The sequence below is a fragment of the Dreissena polymorpha genome, chromosome 10 (assembly GCF_020536995.1).
Source record: "Dreissena polymorpha isolate Duluth1 chromosome 10, UMN_Dpol_1.0, whole genome shotgun sequence".
Lineage (NCBI taxonomy): Eukaryota > Metazoa > Mollusca > Bivalvia > Myida > Dreissenidae > Dreissena > Dreissena polymorpha.
In genome coordinates this window covers 84,781,372-84,800,815 of record NC_068364.1, presented here as the reverse complement: position 1 = coordinate 84,800,815, position 19,444 = coordinate 84,781,372, and the positions used below count along the sequence as shown (strand labels likewise).

Genomic DNA, 19,444 nt, shown 5'->3' with positions numbered 1-19,444 from the left:
TTATTGTTTGGCATCGGCCAAAATATTGAACGTGTTAAACCTCTACGTCAAATTCAAATCAAGGACAAACCGAATGAGCGCCCGATAAAACATTGTGTTCTTCAAATCATGGCCTCGCATTTAAAAGTTGTTGGTCAATCTACTTTTATTCATTATATTAAATGTTTACAATTGGTCGGTGAAATAATATTTTTGGAGTAATTTTCGATATTTGACCGACCTAAGTAAACTTTGAGTGACGTAATATATGTTTAACCCGTGAGGCATACATTTATGTAGATCCGGATCATGTATGGTTTAAATAACATCTGATGTACATGACATGTAAATTAAATTGAAATTTCAATAAACTGTTTTTGTCAATTCTAGTTGGCATCGTACATACATACAAATAAACCAGCAACATAAAAGTACCACTTATTAAAAGCACAATGGACACTTCCGCTAGGACACATATTGAAATTAATATTGAAATTTACCTATTGTTAAAGCACAATGGACACTTACGCCAGGACACATATTGAAATTAATCTGTCGGACACGGAGGAATGCAGTATGTATACATGAGCCCAGTTTGATTCGCAATACGTCTTGAGTAAACCTTCAAGGGGATTAAAAAGTTAATTAATCGGGTTTATGTTAGAGATATATTGCTTTGATAGGGTAATACAATTGTATAACACCGTTCAGTGTAAGACCGTACCAAGTTAATCCATAAGACAATCTGTATTAATCCGTTTTCATGAAGCATGAGCACATAAGAAAACAGAATCATAGCACGTATAAAACTGCTGCTGTTGCTGCTACTTCTGTCGCTACTGTTATTGCTGTTATTACCCACGATTTTATTGCTACATCTACTGATCAGCAGGCTTAGAATCTCACAGATGGCGACGGGGTTTCGCCCTAGTTATAACCCCTAGTTATTTCAATAGTGTTTGTATAGAGAACATTCTTATTTACAAATCTAGGGACAACCACAATACAGTGCTCGACGTCAATGGTGTTCCACTGAATCGTTGCCACCAAATATTTGAAAGGACCACTTACTTTCGTTTACTGCTTACTGTCAAATTCAGGACTTTTCATTACACTGTCAGGGACATTTGAATTGTACGGCATGAAAATTAAAACGATATTTGATTTTTCTCATAAATGCACAATCGCAAAAACAAATTATAATTTTTAAACCAAATTCGGCTTATATTGACGATACAAAACGTTTAAGAACTTTATAAAAACAAACGTTCGCCATTTCTTATTTTGACAGCGTTTTCAAATTGTTACCAACTGAAAGGCTGAAAAAAAATGCAAATTTGCACATCCTACGATCAGTAGTTGGATAGACTTATGACTTAATATGAACAGCCCATCACAGGGGGCAAATACTAAATAATTGTGCGGTAGCGATTCAGCTTTTTTTGTATCTATTAATCGATTATATCTATTTAAGAAAAAAAGATACGACGTTTAAACATGTTAACACTGAGCGCTTGATTAGAAAATAAATAAACCCTAAAATGACCGAACATCTGCCGTAAATCAAATATAGTATGCGATGTAACACGAAACCAGAGCAATTTACAGGGTCATTTGAACTTAATGATTTGTCAATAATTGCAGATTGCTAGTTAATAAATAATTCTGTTACTCAATATCACGGACAATAGTACACGGTTTTTAATTTTTTGGATGATTTTTATTTGTGAGCGTTAGCAATTTTGCAAGTCAGTCTGCGTTAAGTACGCTAGGAACCGTAATCCGTGACAGCCTGTGTGGATAACTGCAGTAAAATTAAGCAGACGACGAATGCTAGGAGCGTCTGCTCTAACCATCGCATCTTCCTGTTTATATATCCCACTGGTACACTACATAGTGTGTATGTATTCAAAAGTTTTTAACAGCTTGTAAGACAACGTTGGCCAGTCTAGTGTTTATCATTGAAATCTGTACATATTGGCTGCTTTCAGGGAAAACGGGGCTTAATGCATGTCAAATAAGATTAGCCTGTGCACACTGATTAGCTGTATCAATGATTTGGAAAAAACACCATATCTCGACCTGTGCTTTAAGACACACTCTTTATAAATTTGAATGGATTGTGGTCATTTTAAACTTGCGATATAAAAAGCTATAACATAATTTTGAAAACTGAGTTGCGTCTAAGATTATACAACAGCGAAAAAATCCAGTGCCTTTAGCGCTTTGATTATGTTATCCTATTCACCGTCATTAGCATTCAAAAACCATATTGTATTTTTATGAGTTGGCCTCCATAGTAAAGATCGGATTATGGTTTCATATATATTTGAACATTTGCACCATTTTGTCGGAAACAAGTTTATCATAGTATTAACAAGATATGTGCTTAATTTTAATATATTGGATAACAATATAAACAATCACAAATATGTGGTTAAACCTTTTAGATTTATATACAATGTTTTTTTTTTCCTCAGAAGATAAAATATTTACGGCTTTTGAACACTTAAGTTTTAATTACCAGTTGAAAGCCCACATACATTGGACAGCAAAAGACAATTAACATATCCGTTAGAAAGAATGTTCGATGCGAATTTTTTTACGGTCTTTAACTTCGTTTTTTAACATGCAACATTTACATTTCTTGATGCACAGGATCACTATGTGAAGATACGCATGAACTGTGTGCCTTGGACTAATGCCAAGGTAAGACTTTGATGTCAAAGGCCAAATATAGCCACTTTAAAGCTTTTCCGGACAGTAACCTTTATCATTTATTAATCAATTTCAAAATAAATTGCCAAACATGATCATCATGTTAATACGGCATGCCGCTTGCAATACACGATGCTGCCAGTTATGGCATAGCGTCCGGACTATAAATTCACCCTTTACAATGCAGTTATTAAACTTGGCAAAACGATTTGTCACACGCAAAGTGAGTCCATACCTTAAAGGTGTTAGAATACAAAGCCCAAAATATGCACCTTATAAGGCTTGTTGTTGAGTTTTTAATATGTGAATAGTAACAAACTTAACGTATTTTGACATCTTTAACTACATCAAAATGAGCCCCCAAAATGACTATTGTAAAGGTTTTAATAGTGCATTTATATTCATTCGAAATGAAATTAAATAGTACAATATTTGGTTATACATGGTATCTGCTGCTTTTTGTCACACTGATGCTAAGACTTACCATGAAGTGGATTCAACAATACTTAATGTTTAAAACATAAATATATTTTCAACATGAAATGCATGTCCAGTGCATGTTGAAATTTAATGCCGAATAATAAACAGGATTTTTGATAAGAAGATGATTTCTGTAAATGAAAAATGCCATAAAAGCGGACAGTGTCATCCCTGATTAGTCTGTGCTGACTGCATATGCTAATCTGGGACGACACTTTTACGCACATGCATTTAACCCCCTTTTCACAGAGCACGGCTTATATACGTACAATCTTAAATACCGTTGGCATCTAACCAACTGACTTTGCGCAATACCAGTGAAGGTAAAGGCTATCTGTAATCAATGAACTATACTAGCCAGGGTGCAGACTCGTAATTCTTCTATAATTACTCGATACACAAGGCTTTTAAGAAGTGTTAAACAATTACACGGTGATAAATGTGTTCGGTTTTGGCACAATTCTTGGTATTAACAATTTTATCGCACATCAAACTCACCGAGTCTTTCATCCCACATTTAGCAAATATCGATTGGCGATACCATGATCTCCATTTACGGTATACAGCAAATACCAAGTTAAAAAAGCTAAGTATGCAACCTCAATTGAGTCGCGTTCTGAGAAAACTGGGCTTAATGCATGAGCGTAAAGTGTCGTCCCAAATTAGCCCGTGCAGTACACACAGGCTAATCAGGGTCGACACTTTCCGCTTTCATATGATTTTTCGTTAAAAGGAAGTCTCTATTTACCGAAAATCTAGTTTAAGCGGAAAGTGTCGTCCTTGATTTGTCTGTTCGGACTGCACAGGCTAATCTGGGACGACACATTACGAACATGCATTAAGCCCAGTTTTCTCAGAATAAAACACAATTTATCGGCAGTATTCAGAAATACATCCGTGTTCGCCGAAGGCCAAAGCTTGATTTAATATGCCAAACAATTTGGGAATTATTCAACTGCTAGAAAAATGAAATGAAAACATTTCGCCGTGAGGTAAATGTGCTTCAAACTAAAACAGAATATACAATGGAGTATTTGAATGTTTCACATATGCTTGTTTATTATCATAACATGTCGAAAATGAGACACTATAAAACTGTTATATCTCGTTTACGAATAATAATTAACCAAACGAATTGTCCGCTTCTGCATCTTTACACGTCCAAAAGTAAACTGTTGTCAGACATTTGCCTAATGTTTAATTAATGCATGAGATGCTGAATGGTAATTTAGCAAATACCGGTATTCAATCACGATGTATATACAATTGAGAACAATTTTGCATGATATACATTTCATTTTCAAAAATAGCAAATATGTATATAATTATAACATATACACATTATGGACAAATGTGACCATTAGTCGCAGTCTTCCCGTCAATCGTCTCTAAGGGTTACTCAGTCAAAATTTCATATAACGCCTTAAAAAATGTCATAAGTTTGCGGCGGCTGTTTCGTTGCATTAATGTTGATTTTCTTTTATATTGATTTCAAATGCTTTCATGTCTCTAAACTAGCAAAATCTTCGTCTACTTGTACACTTTTCAAAATAAATATTTATGATTTTTATTAGAAAATCCGTGTTTTGAAGTTTTGAATCTAGTTCCTGGCACTTGTCTCTAATGCCCCGCATGAACATTTTATCTAAAATCATACTAAGGGACGCATTTAATATTCTTTTGCCTGTTTTGTTTTAAGTTTAAATATGAAAAAATACAGGACACAACATAATGTTGATTTTACTGCAGGCTAACCAGTTAATACAAACTAAATGGACGGCAGACCGTAACGTGTTCGTTGATTGTAAGAAAATAACCTAACGTTCCCACAAACAGCTTCGTGCTGGTTTCCATAATACTATGTAAAACAAGAGACACGTTACCTGATGTTCTGTTTCGGAGTTGTGGCTTCGGAAGTGGCTCATGTTGGATTCTGGAAATGTCAGGTTGGTAGATCCGACAAGCTTAAGCTACTGCGTACTCAAGGATTTATCCATTACTCGACACTATACTTTTTTCGGATTATGTTCACTTTTAAGAGTTTTTAAGTAATTGATATCGAAAATCACATACTTTTTCTTTATCTGAAAATGTACAAAATGTGCAACATATGTTAAAATGCGTGATGTCTGAGATGATCTTATGTTGATGGAACGTCAATAAAAATATGCTAGGTGTAAATAATCAACAATTGTATCCACTTCAGTACAATCAAGTTCAGTTTAAAGCATAAAATCTTATGCCACTCTATTATATTCATGTCAAGTTATTCAAGTAACGCTATTTTGTTGAACAAGTTGAATAAAAAGTCACCAGTCGAATAATCATATTAATTTATATAATAACAAAATTGAAATTTCAATCCACATTATATCACACCAATTGGAATCGCGCGACTACTTGCCCGTAATGTTTAATTCGCCTACTTAGTTGTTTCTTTTGCACCGACCAGAATAATGTACGTGTTTAACAGCTAAGGCAAAATATTTTTCAATCATGAATCGTTTATGCCAGATATAACATGATGTCCTAAAAATCAAGGATATTCATTGCAAGTTGTTAGTCAATCTACTTGTAATCATTGTATTAAATGTTAACACTTGGTCTGTGAAATATATTTTGATGAGACTTAATATATGTTTAACCGGTAAGGCATATTTCAATAGATCTGGACCATGCACGTAGTAAAAACTTTATGACGATCATTAAATGAAAATTTAATTGCAATTTCAATGTCAACTCATGCACACATTTTGATTTTATGTAGACGTGTTTAAATTCTGAATTTCAGTTTAACAAAACTTGCAAGATTATTTATTTCACGCAATTCAAACATTTATGAAAAGAGGTATGTTTAAAGTCGTCACATCAAGAAAAGATGTTGGATAGATAGTTTATAAATATATGTATTAATACAATATATCATAATACCGAATAATTGTAAATTGACATAACGTGTGCATAAAATAAACAAGCTTAATCCATGTATGCCTAGCGTATAGAAAAAAGGCCTTGGCAAACAGCATTATGCGGCGTCTCATCAGGGTCTGCGCTATTTGCTTAAAGGAATTTCTGTAAGAAATATTCTAAATATAGAAATAAACATACTAGATATCCATAAATTTGGAAATAAATTGATCCGATTTAGAAGGATGGGAGAGTCAGCTAGGCCTAAATTGGTTTAAATGTTTTTTATGTACATATGATCTCGATTTGAATCACAATAAGTCTTGAGTAAACTTACAAGGGGATTAAAACGTTAATGAATTGGTTCAATAAAAGAGATAGGCGGCTTTGATATGGTGAATATGATTAAGTAGAAGGGTTTTGGGAAAAAATCTCTATTGAAGTAACCAGTCAAAAATGATGTATTTGCGTTCGTTAAGATTTCATCGGACAAATGGAATCGGGTAATATTCGGTAATATCGAATTCATTCGTAACGTATCGGTTTCTCTCGGTGTATTGACTGTTATTGTCGAAAAATATATTCTGAAAAAGTGAAATAAACATAATATTTTGTCACTTACAATGCGTCAACATTTATATTCACTACTTTACTCCTGCTTCTTCTGGTAATATTGCTACGGCACATGTTACTAATACTACTACACTACACTTTGAAATATACCGTGATCATTTTGTTATGTACTAATGAATATAATGACGTTTGCATTAACAAGCTGAGGTACAAATGGGTCCCTCTATATCAAACGCACATAGTGCCTGATTTCGGTCTTGCATGTTGGCATGTTTAAAAATCGCCCACACCAAGAATTCAAAACGGAAAGTTCCTTTATGTATCGAATAGATTAGTTGATCTGGCGTGTTTGCACATCATTTACAAAATCGACAACACGACGAAACAATTGAGCACCAAATTATACAATTTTTATATCGATGCGTTTAATTGTTGGTCTAGTGTGTATGCACATACTTAACGGAAGTCGCCGACACGCATTAACAAAGGGACAACAAATAACAAAATGGTCGTACTGACGCGCTTAATTTTGATGTTTTGTCTTCTTTGCGCCATTTGAAACCTCCATCAACGACACATCAGAGACGCCAATAAGTAACATAATGGGCACAAAAACGAGATATGTATGAATCCTTTTGTCTTTCCGAAAGGACCTAACATTTCTTAAAAGCGCTCTTATTTTCCCAGTCTGGCTTGTTGGTGGGTTTGAAAATCGCTAACACGCGAACAATCAAAGCGACAAGTCCCTTCATTTTCATATTGTCGCGTAACAGTGTCGTTCTGACGTGTTGTCGAGTCGGCAGCCTTCAAGCACGCAAACACGCGATACCAATATGGAAGAAATCAGAATCAATAATACTTAAGCCTTTAGTTTAACTTTAGGGAAAACCGTTTGACCTCAGGTTACCTTATAAGAGCATTGTCCGCTCTTTCAATTACAAAGTCAATCTAGGATTAAATGATTTTGTAAACGATTGAAAGGTCTGATAAGGTCAATCGTATTAATCTCTTTTAATTACTGTTAAGCACCGCGGCTTTGAATAAGACAGCTGCGTTAAAGACATGAACAAAATCCTTCAATGCATAATTGTATGAAAGTTTCAAAACTATCACATATTTTGCTGGCCATTCTATTGATAATATCGCTGTTTAAAAGGGCCTTTTCACAGATTTTGCATATTTTGAAGTTTGCCATTAAATGCTTTATATTTATAAATGTAAACATTGGATCTAAGAAGCTCCACTAAAAAATCAAGAATAAAATATAAAAAAGAAAAAAAAGTAAATATCAGCAGGGCTCGAACCAGTCACCTCTGGAGTCCGGGAGAAGAAACCAATTAAACCGCTCGGCCATCCTGCCAAGTACATATGACGTACGTATTTTGTACTTTATTCAAGCAATCTTCGTAGTTTCACAAAATTAAAAGACAACAACAGAACACTCCAAATTAATCAATCGTTTCGCGTTGCAACCCTTTATAATTTTCAGGTTTTTAAATCGTCAACAGATGCATATGCTGGATATATTAGAGCATGGTAAATGTTCAGTTTTACTGTTCCCTCACAAATATCATAACTAAAACAAAAATTTGCAAATCTGAAACAACTTTTTACAATTTTGTCAATTCGCAAAAAACGTGAAAAGGCCTCTTTAAAAATACGGTCGTATGATCCCAACAGAGGACACTGAAATACATTTTACTGCATTAAGGCAGTTCAGAAAATTAATTACCAATGTAAACATATTGTCAGCAAAGTATCCCTATATGCAACCATTTATCCATTATGGTAGACTTATTGAATCTAATAACAGCAATGGTGATTTAAAACTGCTTTCCGGCTACGATATCCGAATATTTACGAGCAAACGCGACATTTGCTTCCGGCAGCTTCGGAAGCACAACGTAGTTCCCATGAATACGTCGTTCTTCCGACGCTGCCCGAAACCATTCTCGCCTTTGCTCGTAAATGTTCGAATATCGTAGCCGGAAATTCACATGGAATATAGTGTCGCATAAATACTAATAACGAGCATGTTATACCTCGTTAAATATATGTTAACAAACCACATCTAGCGTTGAACATTTGGCTGTCGCTATAAGGAACACTGATTGTGTATGGGCTATCTTTTTTAACGAAATATTTTCAAAATGTTCGTTGATTTTGATTATTAACGTTACTTTCAACGAAAACTAAAGGATCCAATTTGAAATAGGTGCGTGCACCATCGTGAGTTATCGTTGACCGCAAATTCAAATAAACACTCGAACTCGAAATTTCACAGACATTACATAATTTCGAACATTCATTGTTTCATTTGATTGCTCAAAGAACAGACCAATCCCTTTGCATTTCATCTTCAAAATCGCGCCAACGAAAAAACAAACATCCCAGCTGAATACAGCAAACGCGCGCAATATAGTAACGTTATTTTTATGTTCAATATGAAGTATTCATACAAAATGTTAGGAAACATGATTGGATAAATGTTATACACATAAAATGTCGACCTAACGAAAGCCTGGTCCAGTTGACAGGGCTTGTTTGACCGATTTCTAATCCTCGCTAAATAAACTTGTAAATTGTGTATTCAACACTCATCTAGTGTTTTCGGTATATGTTAGCCTAGAAAGAACAAACACTAGGATTTTTCAATTGATGTCACTAAGAGGACACTGGTAGAGATCAGTCAAGCACTAACATTAAGTGCACCTTGAAAACACAAACGATAAAATATGCTTACAGTATGTTATTTAAATTGACTAAATCTGGACTCGCTCAAATCAAGTGAATGTTCGTAGGGTTAAATGTATAAATAATAAAATATGTTATAAATGCCCCAGTTTATTGACACGCGCGTTATCCGATCACATTCATATGCGACGTGCTCTGTGATAAGGGCGTTTAATGCATGTGCGGAAAGTGTCGTCCCAGATTAACCTGTGCAGTCCACACAGGCTAATCAGGAACAACATTTTTCGCCTAAACTGGATTTAAGCTAAGAAGAGACTTTTTGTAATCGAAAAATACCATAAAAGCGGAAATCGTCGTCTCTGATTAGCATTTGACGACTGCACACACAGGCTAATCTTGGACGACAAATTACGCACAATGCAATAAACCCCCTTTTCTGAGAGCACGGTTCAATGACTTAAATTCATATCACCAAGGGTACTTGTACTCAGATATCAACGCAAACAGTCTGCCTTCGCGCATGAATACCGTACGCCTGTGATAAAGTTTCGCTCCATCCTCTCTCAAACATGGGTGCATAGAATCGGACTATGTTCGCCTGAGTATAATATATTCTTATACTAATGTCACTATTGAAATTTGAGCATTAATATAATTTTGGACGCAATCGAGCAGAACGCTCATTGAAAATGTTCTAACGCGAACGATGGCTAGATAAGCTAGCTCTGGTTTATCCCATGTGAAAGTCAACATTAGATTGTATAAACTGACACTGACACCAACGTCAATTACGATTTTGTTAGTGCCAATATCTTCTATATTTTGAAAACAAGAAATAGTTTTGTTTTAGTTACTCTATTTATATAATGACAGAATGGAAGATGCGTAATGGACTACCAAAAATAGATAAAGTTTATATATGGACTCTTTAAGAAGCGTATATAGTTGCAACTAGTGGTGCATTGGTACATTTTAATCTTTCAAAAAGCGATATTGCTGACGCAAACATTCAAATAATAGTTGGAACGCATACATATTTATAGTAAATGATTGTGAAAGATCTATTATAAGCTTACACAAGTGAAATGAGAAGTAATGCTAAAGTTGTGGTATAATTTGCAATAGTTAAAGTTGTGGTATAATTAGTAAAAGTTAAAGTTGTGGTATAATAAGCAAAAGTTAAAGTTGTGGTATAATTAGCAAAAGTTAAAGTTGTGGTATAATTAGCAAAAGTTAGAGTTGTGGTATAATTAGCAAAAGTTAAAGTTGTGGTATAATTAGCAAAAGTTAAAGTTGTGGTATTATTAGCAAAATTTAAAGTTGTGGTATAATTAGCAAAACCTTTGACATACTCATGAGATATTAAAGTAATTTGCTTAGGATTTGCATGTATAAAATATTGATATACAAATGTAAGAAACGTGAATGAGTACTTAAAGTAACAGAGTGTAAATACATTTATCCCATTTTCAACGCGACATTGACGGTATAACACGTTATGGAATATACTAGTCTGTATTCAACCTTGTGGGATATACCTGTCGCGTGCACGGACTACTTTTTACTTTACCACTGAATGATTTTTCATAAGAAATTAAGTCGAGAAAACTTTAGCTTCAAAATTATACTACCTTCAACCTTTAAATCTAGTCATATGACATAATTTTTCGCCATCCGTATAATGAATCAGCTGATTAATGGCGTCATAAAATGACATACTTATTGCGTCATTTTCCCCATTTTTTTTGACGATTTATTATAAACGCGACTTATTTCACATGTACATGTACTGTATATCGACATATTTGAATTGTCAATTTATCACATTTTCCTTATTTCGTGTAATGTGCATTGTTTATAATCCATGCATATACTTTTGACATTAAAGAATGTACAACAAGCCATACAGATAGGCTATCGCACAATTCATAAATAATCTGCAATATTTGCTTTCCGATTTAATTCACGTTAGACATAGAGCTGTGTAAAGTATAAGATGGTAAAAATAGCACTACACTGTAATTCGGAACGTCCCATTTTGTTCACGGGTATTATCCACTCATTTATCTGTTGTGTAATGGAATGTTTTCTATTGATTGTGTATTTATATATTAAATTATTTTCTTGTACAATAAGGGTATTTACCATAGACGAATAAAACATTGTGCATGTTTAAACACAATATATTTGTATGCAGAAATCTGCAAATGCAACCGAGTTTACCAGCGGCTATTATTTGATAAACTGCTCCGGTTCATTTTAACAGCAGTAATGTAGAGTACATGACGTAGCGTGTGACGAAGAAGAAAGTTTATCGAGTTCATAAAATCATTTTATTGAGTTAAATGGATTATTAGTTTGATTTTAAAGGATAATTAAAGGTAAGATACTAGTTCGAACGTGTTTTGGTTTTTGTTTGTACTTTTGTCGTTCCCTGTTCTCGGGGAAATTATTTTAACATGGGCGCCATAACATAATATAAAAAAACACGTTCTGCGCGTCTTTAAATTCGCCGTCCGAAGTCGGAAAACGTATTGCCCTGTATATTAAATCAAATAAAGTGTCAGTCGCTGCTATTGTCTGTTTACTCGTCGAAATTGTCAAGGTCGTCAATGGTGTACATGTATGTTGACATCGACATCATTTTGTCAGGAGCAATCGCCGCCATATTGGATTTTGATCATTTTCTTTCGACAATAAAATGAATTATAGTAGATCTTAAAAAAATCTTCTTTTCGCGGTCGTAATGTGTTACAATTCGCATATTGTGTAAAATTGAATCGAGGCATATGGTGATACTTTTACTTGTTTTACAGTTTGTGTGTGCATTTTTAAAAGACTGTTTTGCGTACCAGAACAAGTACATTTAGGCCTATATCACTACGCATGGTTACATTCGTTAGATTTTAAGCGCTTTTAAGACTGAATTAAAATTATTGTAAAGGTTATAAGATCTATTTATGTTAAATTTCACGTTGAAAAAAATCAACTGGGATAAATAGAATACTAGGATAAGCGTTGAATACAGAGAAGTTTATGTTGCTTGGCTCGAACACCGAAAGCGCTCGCCAAGGCTCGCGCCCCCGGCGTTCTAAGCCTCGCAACATAAACTTCTCTGTATTCAACGCTTACCTAGTATTCTCTATTCTCTATATACACGGAACATACCTGCTTTCTTGTATTCGATTACGCTATTGTTTTATTAAGCCCTACTAACATTTAAGTTTAACATATAGATACGAATAAATATCAATCATTTATTTAACATACATAAGGCAACGGAGCATATGTTAACAATATTCTGAAGATATTACTTCATCCTTGCAACTATTAAAAAGGCATATTGTTCAGTATTTTACAAGAGGTTGCTTACACACCTGATCTGCAATGATCATTAACATACATTGCAATGTCATTTATATATTTTATTTTTTGAAGAGTCTAATTGAAGAGTCTCTGTTGTGGCAGGCAGATAGATCAAATTGCAGATAACGTGCGCTAAGTATGGAAATATAACACGACAGAAAGGAAAGGGAGAACTTAAAGTGCGGTCACTGTGATCACGGAACAACACACTGATAGAAAGAGGACGGAGAACTTGAAACAGTGGCCAAATTTGTCCACTAAGATAAGACGTAAAACAATTTATTAGACGACGCAGTTTGTAAGTACATGTGCCATCCTTCCTTATTTTAAACGAACCTTTATAGCAGGATTTTATATACTTGTAATGTACGGTATACTATAGCAATTCATATATCTTAATCATATTAAGTATTACGAAAGGTACGAAAGTTACACTTTATTAAAATGAACCAGTTATAAACAATATACCTAGATCAATAATGACAATATTTAGTTGATATCGTTTTCTTGTAAGGCTCATATACACCATTAGAGACCAGTATATCTAAGTTCAGGCCCGTAGCCAGGGTTTTAAAAAGGGAGTGCGAATTTTATCATCAGCGATTGTTATTGAGCCACGAAGTGGCGAAAGGGGTAGGTGCAATCGGGGGTTTGGAGGTCCTCCTAGACAATTTTGAAAATGAAACTTAAAATCTTGCATTCTTGTGACTTTATATCTGTATTTAGAGACTGAAGTTATAGAGCATTATTGTATGAAATTTCACTTTCATTGACCATACTCAGTGACTGGTCGACATGAATATGATATAACATACATGTATCCCCCACTACCGTTTTTTTTCAAAACCCACCTTTTTTCATTAGTCACGGAAATACATTATTTTATAAGGTGTTTAACCCGACACTAGTATGCAAGCACACACTTTGTTTACATATGCAAAAGCAAATTTATAGAATGAACAATCAACAATAAGAACGGTATAAAATATTATTATTTATTGGAATCTTGGAATCTGGATAAATTTTGTGTATTTTACCATTCCAAAATTCTACCAGTCATAAATCAAGCAAATTAAAAGAAAATATTTGACTTTTTTTCAAAACAATTGCATGTCTGCTACTATAAATAGTACCAGAGGCCTGACATTGCTCTTAACGTACTAATAGTGTTTTGTACAACAAACACTGATTAACAAAACTGAGTTTTCTCTAATCTTCATCATTACTAAACATAAATCAATATGGTATAACTGGTAACTTTTATTTTAAAACTATTTTTAACAAATTAGTTATCTTTTACTAAACGATTTTCATAAATAACCACAAACTACAGGCCCTGTGGTCTCAAAGTCCTTAACAATGTATACCAGGACGTTGAAGAAAAGATGGGCTTATTTGCCCATTATGCCCAAGATCCGTCACAGTTAATGAACATAAAACGTTAACGTCCACATGATCATATGTTATTACGTTTTAAATTCATTATAACAACTGTTTAAGATTAGGACATATTTCCTAGTGTCAAGTTTGACATAATGAAACATTGCGGAAAGTTCTGTATGTGGAGCAGAATAGATTGTTTTCTTGCCATACGACAAAAACATTATCATGTCTTTAGCATAGCTGATATTTGTTTGCAGAAAACCCTTTAGGTGCAACTTAACATACGATTTTGTTACTCGTCAAAAAACGCCCCCCCCCCGTGCTACGGGTTTGAAGTTTGCCATTAAATCTATAAGTAATTTGAGCCGTCTCATTTCACTAATCCAAAACGTGATGATCTATGCGTAGGCAAAATTCTAGTATATTTTTTTCACATTTTATATAACACTATAAAATATTTGTACTTCTTTTAAGGAAACATGGTAACCTCGATCTCGACTCTCGTACTTGTGGCGTGTTTCGTTGGTCACGTGATTTTCGTCATGGGTGACTTCTCCTGTCTGTGCAGTTACTCGGTTGAGGTTCCTGTTCATACTACTACCGAGAAGTCATCAGCGGTTATCGGTAAGCGCTTAGGTACTTAACATAATATGATTTGTGAATTTACTGAACATTGGTCAGTGATCTCGCTTCTGCTGTTGCCTATTTTTTCATATGAATATGAACCCAAAATGTTCTGTACAACACATTTATCTAAATGAGTTTTTAATGTTATCGTAAAATAGAGTTTTGTGTACTAACATGTCAATATATAGTTTTGTTTATGCTTATAATTTATTATTTTCTAAACATTTTTCGGTCAAAGCCTTCATCAGGAGTAGAAACTATTATCATAAACACACTAATCGTGTATTAATTTAAGCCATCCATGGCTTAATATAAATATAAACAAACAAACACACAAACTTGCAACCCTACACTATTTTTAGGTTTTATTTATATTGTAAATGAATGTACTGGTACTGTTTGGTGAAATTTATTTACATACAAACAAAGGTTTAACGCTTTGAAATCTTGATCATGGTGAACGTATTTGAATTTTTCGGACCACAACAAAAGGAACAACAATCATAATACCACTCAATACGTATACCACAATATAAAAGTACAGTATGCTAATCTTAATGTTTTAATCACCACGCAGGCTACTTGTATGAATTTGACTGCAAGCCCGTGAATACGCCGCTCAACGTCGACAGCCCTTGGGTACCAATAGAGTTTAGCCATCAGGTGCGAAAGTTGTTTTTATAGAACTCGTGTACATTACTCCAATACGTACCTGTTCCTAGACGCCATTATGCACTCGGCTGTGTAAATTCCTTTTCATAATTAAATACGTTCTTGTAAACATTATGAAAAACAGATATAATTGTCATACTTCAATAAAACTTAAACAGAATATCGTTTTAACGTGTTTTGTTCGTCCTTGAGTTTTTGAATTGGCTATGCGCTAGGCAAGCGTTGTATTATTCTGGGATAGACAAATTAATTCAAGATAATTGAAATCAATCACTTATTTGCAAGTTATCATTGTTTATTGAACAACAAGTAAAGATTAAACGTTATAATACTAATAGACATCGGGGACATGATATGTTTTTTATAAATATAATTCGATTATGATAGGTTCAGGGCTGATTTTTGTATTGTTTAAATAGTTATATAGCGCTAATGTTGTTCTTTATCTCTATGACAATTCGATAGTATAACAAAGGGAACCGTTCGCAATATACGTGTTATCTGAAATGTAGATATATATCGACACCCTTTTCAAATTCATTTGCGCCATCCATTTGACACATTTAACACATTTTGTAAGTTTGCGGTGTAAGGGCTTGTAAAGAAAATTCGTGAGGACAGTTAGTGCTTATTAATTAAGTTTGTTTTGATAATGCATATAGAGTGTGTTTGTTTTGACATTCAGGGCTTCAAGTACATGTACGTTTTGGTGGTAAGAGCTAACAAAGTATGGTCGTGTTGAGAGCAAGGGCTAAACAAGTCTGTTCGCGTGAGTTTATATAATTGATTCTGATTTGAACGGTAGTTGCTGAGAGGATATTTGTTTTGATTTGATTGTTTATGGTCTCGTTCTTTTCCAGGTAGGGTACGTAATGCAGAGCGCAGAGCAAATGGTTCAGACATGTCCAGGGAACCCCAGCCCTGACGATATTAGTGAGCACATTTCGAAAACATTGAATGTATAATTATTAAATGTGTTGCATATCAATGGTGATTTATCACTAGTGCGACTACTATTTGTGTACGTACTATATTGCCATTGAACATATATTATCTTTAAGTTAAATGTTATTTAGATATCAACTTGATGTAGTCAAGGTTGATATAAATACAGAAGCCAAACGAATGGTATGGAAATACTTTCCTTATTGTGTTGATAAACGTACGCACAACTATCAAATACTGTTGACACCATAATATTTGAATTAAGGGTAAGGTCATATTACGTTTAAGTTTCATTGAATTCAAAAAATCATTAATTGCATCTTTAAACTGAACTATGAAGAAGGTCGTTAAAATGATTATATATACTTTTTGTGATGAATCTCGAAATGACATAATAGGCGATAAGAGTTTGATAAAGTAATGATTTATGACATTCATATTTTCATTTACAATATCATAAGTTAGTATTGCACTATTATGTACTTGCTCATATACATAAAAGTCAGTGTTAATATATTGTGAGTCAGTATAACTTTATATCTTTTGTATCTTCTAAGTAACAACGACAACGACGAAAACAATGCCAAATATAAGCACACCAATTTCATCGTCAGCACATACCAGTTCTTCCACTTCCAAGTCAACGGAATCGGATTCTTCTCCGACAGCAACGAGCACAACAATGTCAAGCAACTCGTCAGCATCTATATCAACGACTACAACTACAAGTACCATACCAGAGTCCATAACATCTCAATTCTCATCACACGCCAAGACAACTACAGAAGTATTGCAGTACCGAACAACAGCAGTAAATGCCGCATATACCATTACATCATTACCTAATTCAACAATGACACAAACCACAACGCATGGAAGTATAACAGAGACAAAACCATTCATGCTTTCAACAAGTACTTATCATTCTCTGATACAAGAAACGACACCATCAACTGAAGCGGCTGCGTCGAAAGAGATGACATCGTCGAAATTCGAAACGAAAACAACTGCATCCATTTTGTATGGCACATCGAATGCGCCATCTAAAGCTGCGGAAGTAAAGTCAAATGATGAAACGACGACTAGTATCAACACCCCCGAGTCTCTCACAATAACCTCAACGACCACCTTCGGAGCCCTATCCACACCTTACGCTAACACAGACAACACAGACCGCATTACCGATTCCGCTTCCATAACTACAATCGAAACTACCACCACAAACACTGCTCCTTCGTTCGCCACGGACGCTACAAATGCCAATACAATCGTTTCAACAGTCACACCAAGCACGGCAAGCACCACAAACACTTTTTCTACAACAGTAACAATACCGATAATGGAAATATCATCGTCAACAGAAGCAAAAACAACAAAAACTCAAAGTAAGAAGACATACACGTTTATGCACTTATGTCCAAATGTATCGTTCATTGTGATCAATTGTGCACATACTTTATTCATATGCACACACATACGTTTTGTAAATTGTTTTAACGCATATTTATACTTTTTATATAGACTGTTTTATAAAGCTATTATTCAACTCTTATGTCAACATTAAAACAAAAACGAAACACATGAGAAAAAAAATCGATTCAAGTTTTAACTTGTTCAAAATTATTCCGTTGACAGATTTTTTTGAAAAAATTTGAAGTGAACATACAAACAAATTGAGTTCAGGACATTTTTAAATCTTTTTTTAAATCCAGTACAGATCCGTTGTTCCGACGCGGTGAAAAGCCATGCAGAAACATACCACGGATTCACGTTATTCCAAGGCAGTACCTGTCTAGAACTCGTGACATACCCGATGGACTGGAAAAGCGCTGAAAATAACTGCGCGTCTCGTGGAGGTCATCTTAATGATATACTCAGTCAAAGAGACGAGGACATGGTTATCTCGTTTCTACAGTCTAACCACTTCACTGCTAATGTTTGGATTGGACTGAATGACAGAACTAACGAGAATACATTTGTCTGGTCATCAGGTTAGACCGTTATTGAAAACATAATACATAAATGAACTGTTTGAATGTATATTACCTACATTACATTATATAAAGGATACAGCAGGTACAAATTTACTTATGTTTGTTTTTATTGCAGGTCATCCACTGACATATTCTAATTGGAAATCGGGGCCTCTGCTGGATCCACTAGGAATTTTTCATGACTGCGTGGTGCTGATTCCAGATTTTAAAACATTAATTATTCACTACACTGGGCAATGGGACGATATCAGTTGTAGTGCAAATCATGCATTCATATGCCGATATGGTAAGAATTTGGTTTAGTAATTTTGTTCCTTTTGCTAATTATTTACCTAAGATAAGAAGATTCGACAGAAACATATTGAGAAAATCCATGTCAAATATTTCACAAAGATTCCCTGCAAATAAGCATAACAAAACACTCTTTTTCAGGCTATGCTTTAATTGTTACTAGCGTGTTGCATTTTAAAGAGTATTATAATACGTACACCATATATAAGTTACTAGCTTTTGATAAATAAAAGGTCATGGTATAAAATTCAACTTGAGTACACAATAAATAAATAATAATACAAAGCTATTTTGACAAAAACAATCAACTCTATCAACAGCAACAAAACATATCAGGCGTATAATGATAGTGTTTTATTATTCAATTTTAGACCATAAAACATACCAAGAAGTCATCGTTGGCTGACGGGGATTATTGTAATGAAGTGCTTTTGTAATTTGAAAGTAAACATCTGAAGATTACAAGCAGTCGAGATTGATTGTTAAGTGATTTGGTATTTTGAAATATAGTGCTTTTATTTTGTGAAATTAGACTTCAATTCATTCAGGTCTAACAAAATATGTTGGAAAACACAAATAAGACACTGGGCTCTGACACATATGAAGTAAAACATGTACCATATTGAGCTTTGTAATGAGATAAAGATGTAAACTCAAAACGCGCTAGCAATTCAAACCTTGTGATCAAATTATCGTAGTCATCATAACAAACCCAAAACATGAACATGTAAAACTTTCTAATCATGCAGTATTCTTTTAAATTCTGAACATTACCAAATGCGTATACAATACAGGACAAAACATGTTATTCAACA

The 19,444-nt window shown here is 34.2% G+C and overlaps 1 protein-coding gene across 3 annotated transcripts; it reads left to right on the top strand.

Moving 5' to 3' along the window:
* Window positions 1–12,806: 12,806 nt before the first annotated feature.
* On the top strand, window positions 12,807–19,157 carry LOC127847415 (uncharacterized). 3 transcript variants are annotated; one of them, XM_052379312.1, is made up of 8 exons: window positions 12,807–13,015; window positions 14,575–14,724; window positions 15,305–15,390; window positions 16,260–16,332; window positions 16,902–17,729; window positions 18,057–18,335; window positions 18,454–18,624; window positions 19,001–19,157. In XM_052379312.1, the coding sequence occupies exons 2-8, from the start codon at window positions 14,580–14,582 to the stop codon at window positions 19,033–19,035; spliced, it is 1,617 nt and encodes a 538-aa protein (XP_052235272.1). In that variant the 5' UTR covers window positions 12,807–13,015; window positions 14,575–14,579; the 3' UTR covers window positions 19,036–19,157. The 3 variants fall into 3 exon arrangements, with proteins under 3 accessions (XP_052235272.1, XP_052235273.1, XP_052235271.1); XM_052379313.1 differs by lacking the exon at window positions 12,807–13,015 and adding an exon at window positions 13,018–13,083; XM_052379311.1 differs by lacking the exon at window positions 12,807–13,015 and adding an exon at window positions 13,041–13,088.
* The last annotated feature ends 287 nt before the right edge of the window (window positions 19,158–19,444 follow it).

What these genes read in the sequence shown, in the direction of transcription:
- LOC127847415 (XM_052379311.1), top strand. An exon ending in GAAGTCATCAGCGGTTATCG is followed by an intron (nt 14,725 to 15,304) that starts GTAAGCGCTTAG and finishes ATCACCACGCAG; the next exon opens with GCTACTTGTATGAATTTGAC. An exon ending in CCCCAGCCCTGACGATATTA is followed by an intron (nt 16,333 to 16,901) that starts GTGAGCACATTT and finishes GTATCTTCTAAG; the next exon opens with TAACAACGACAACGACGAAA.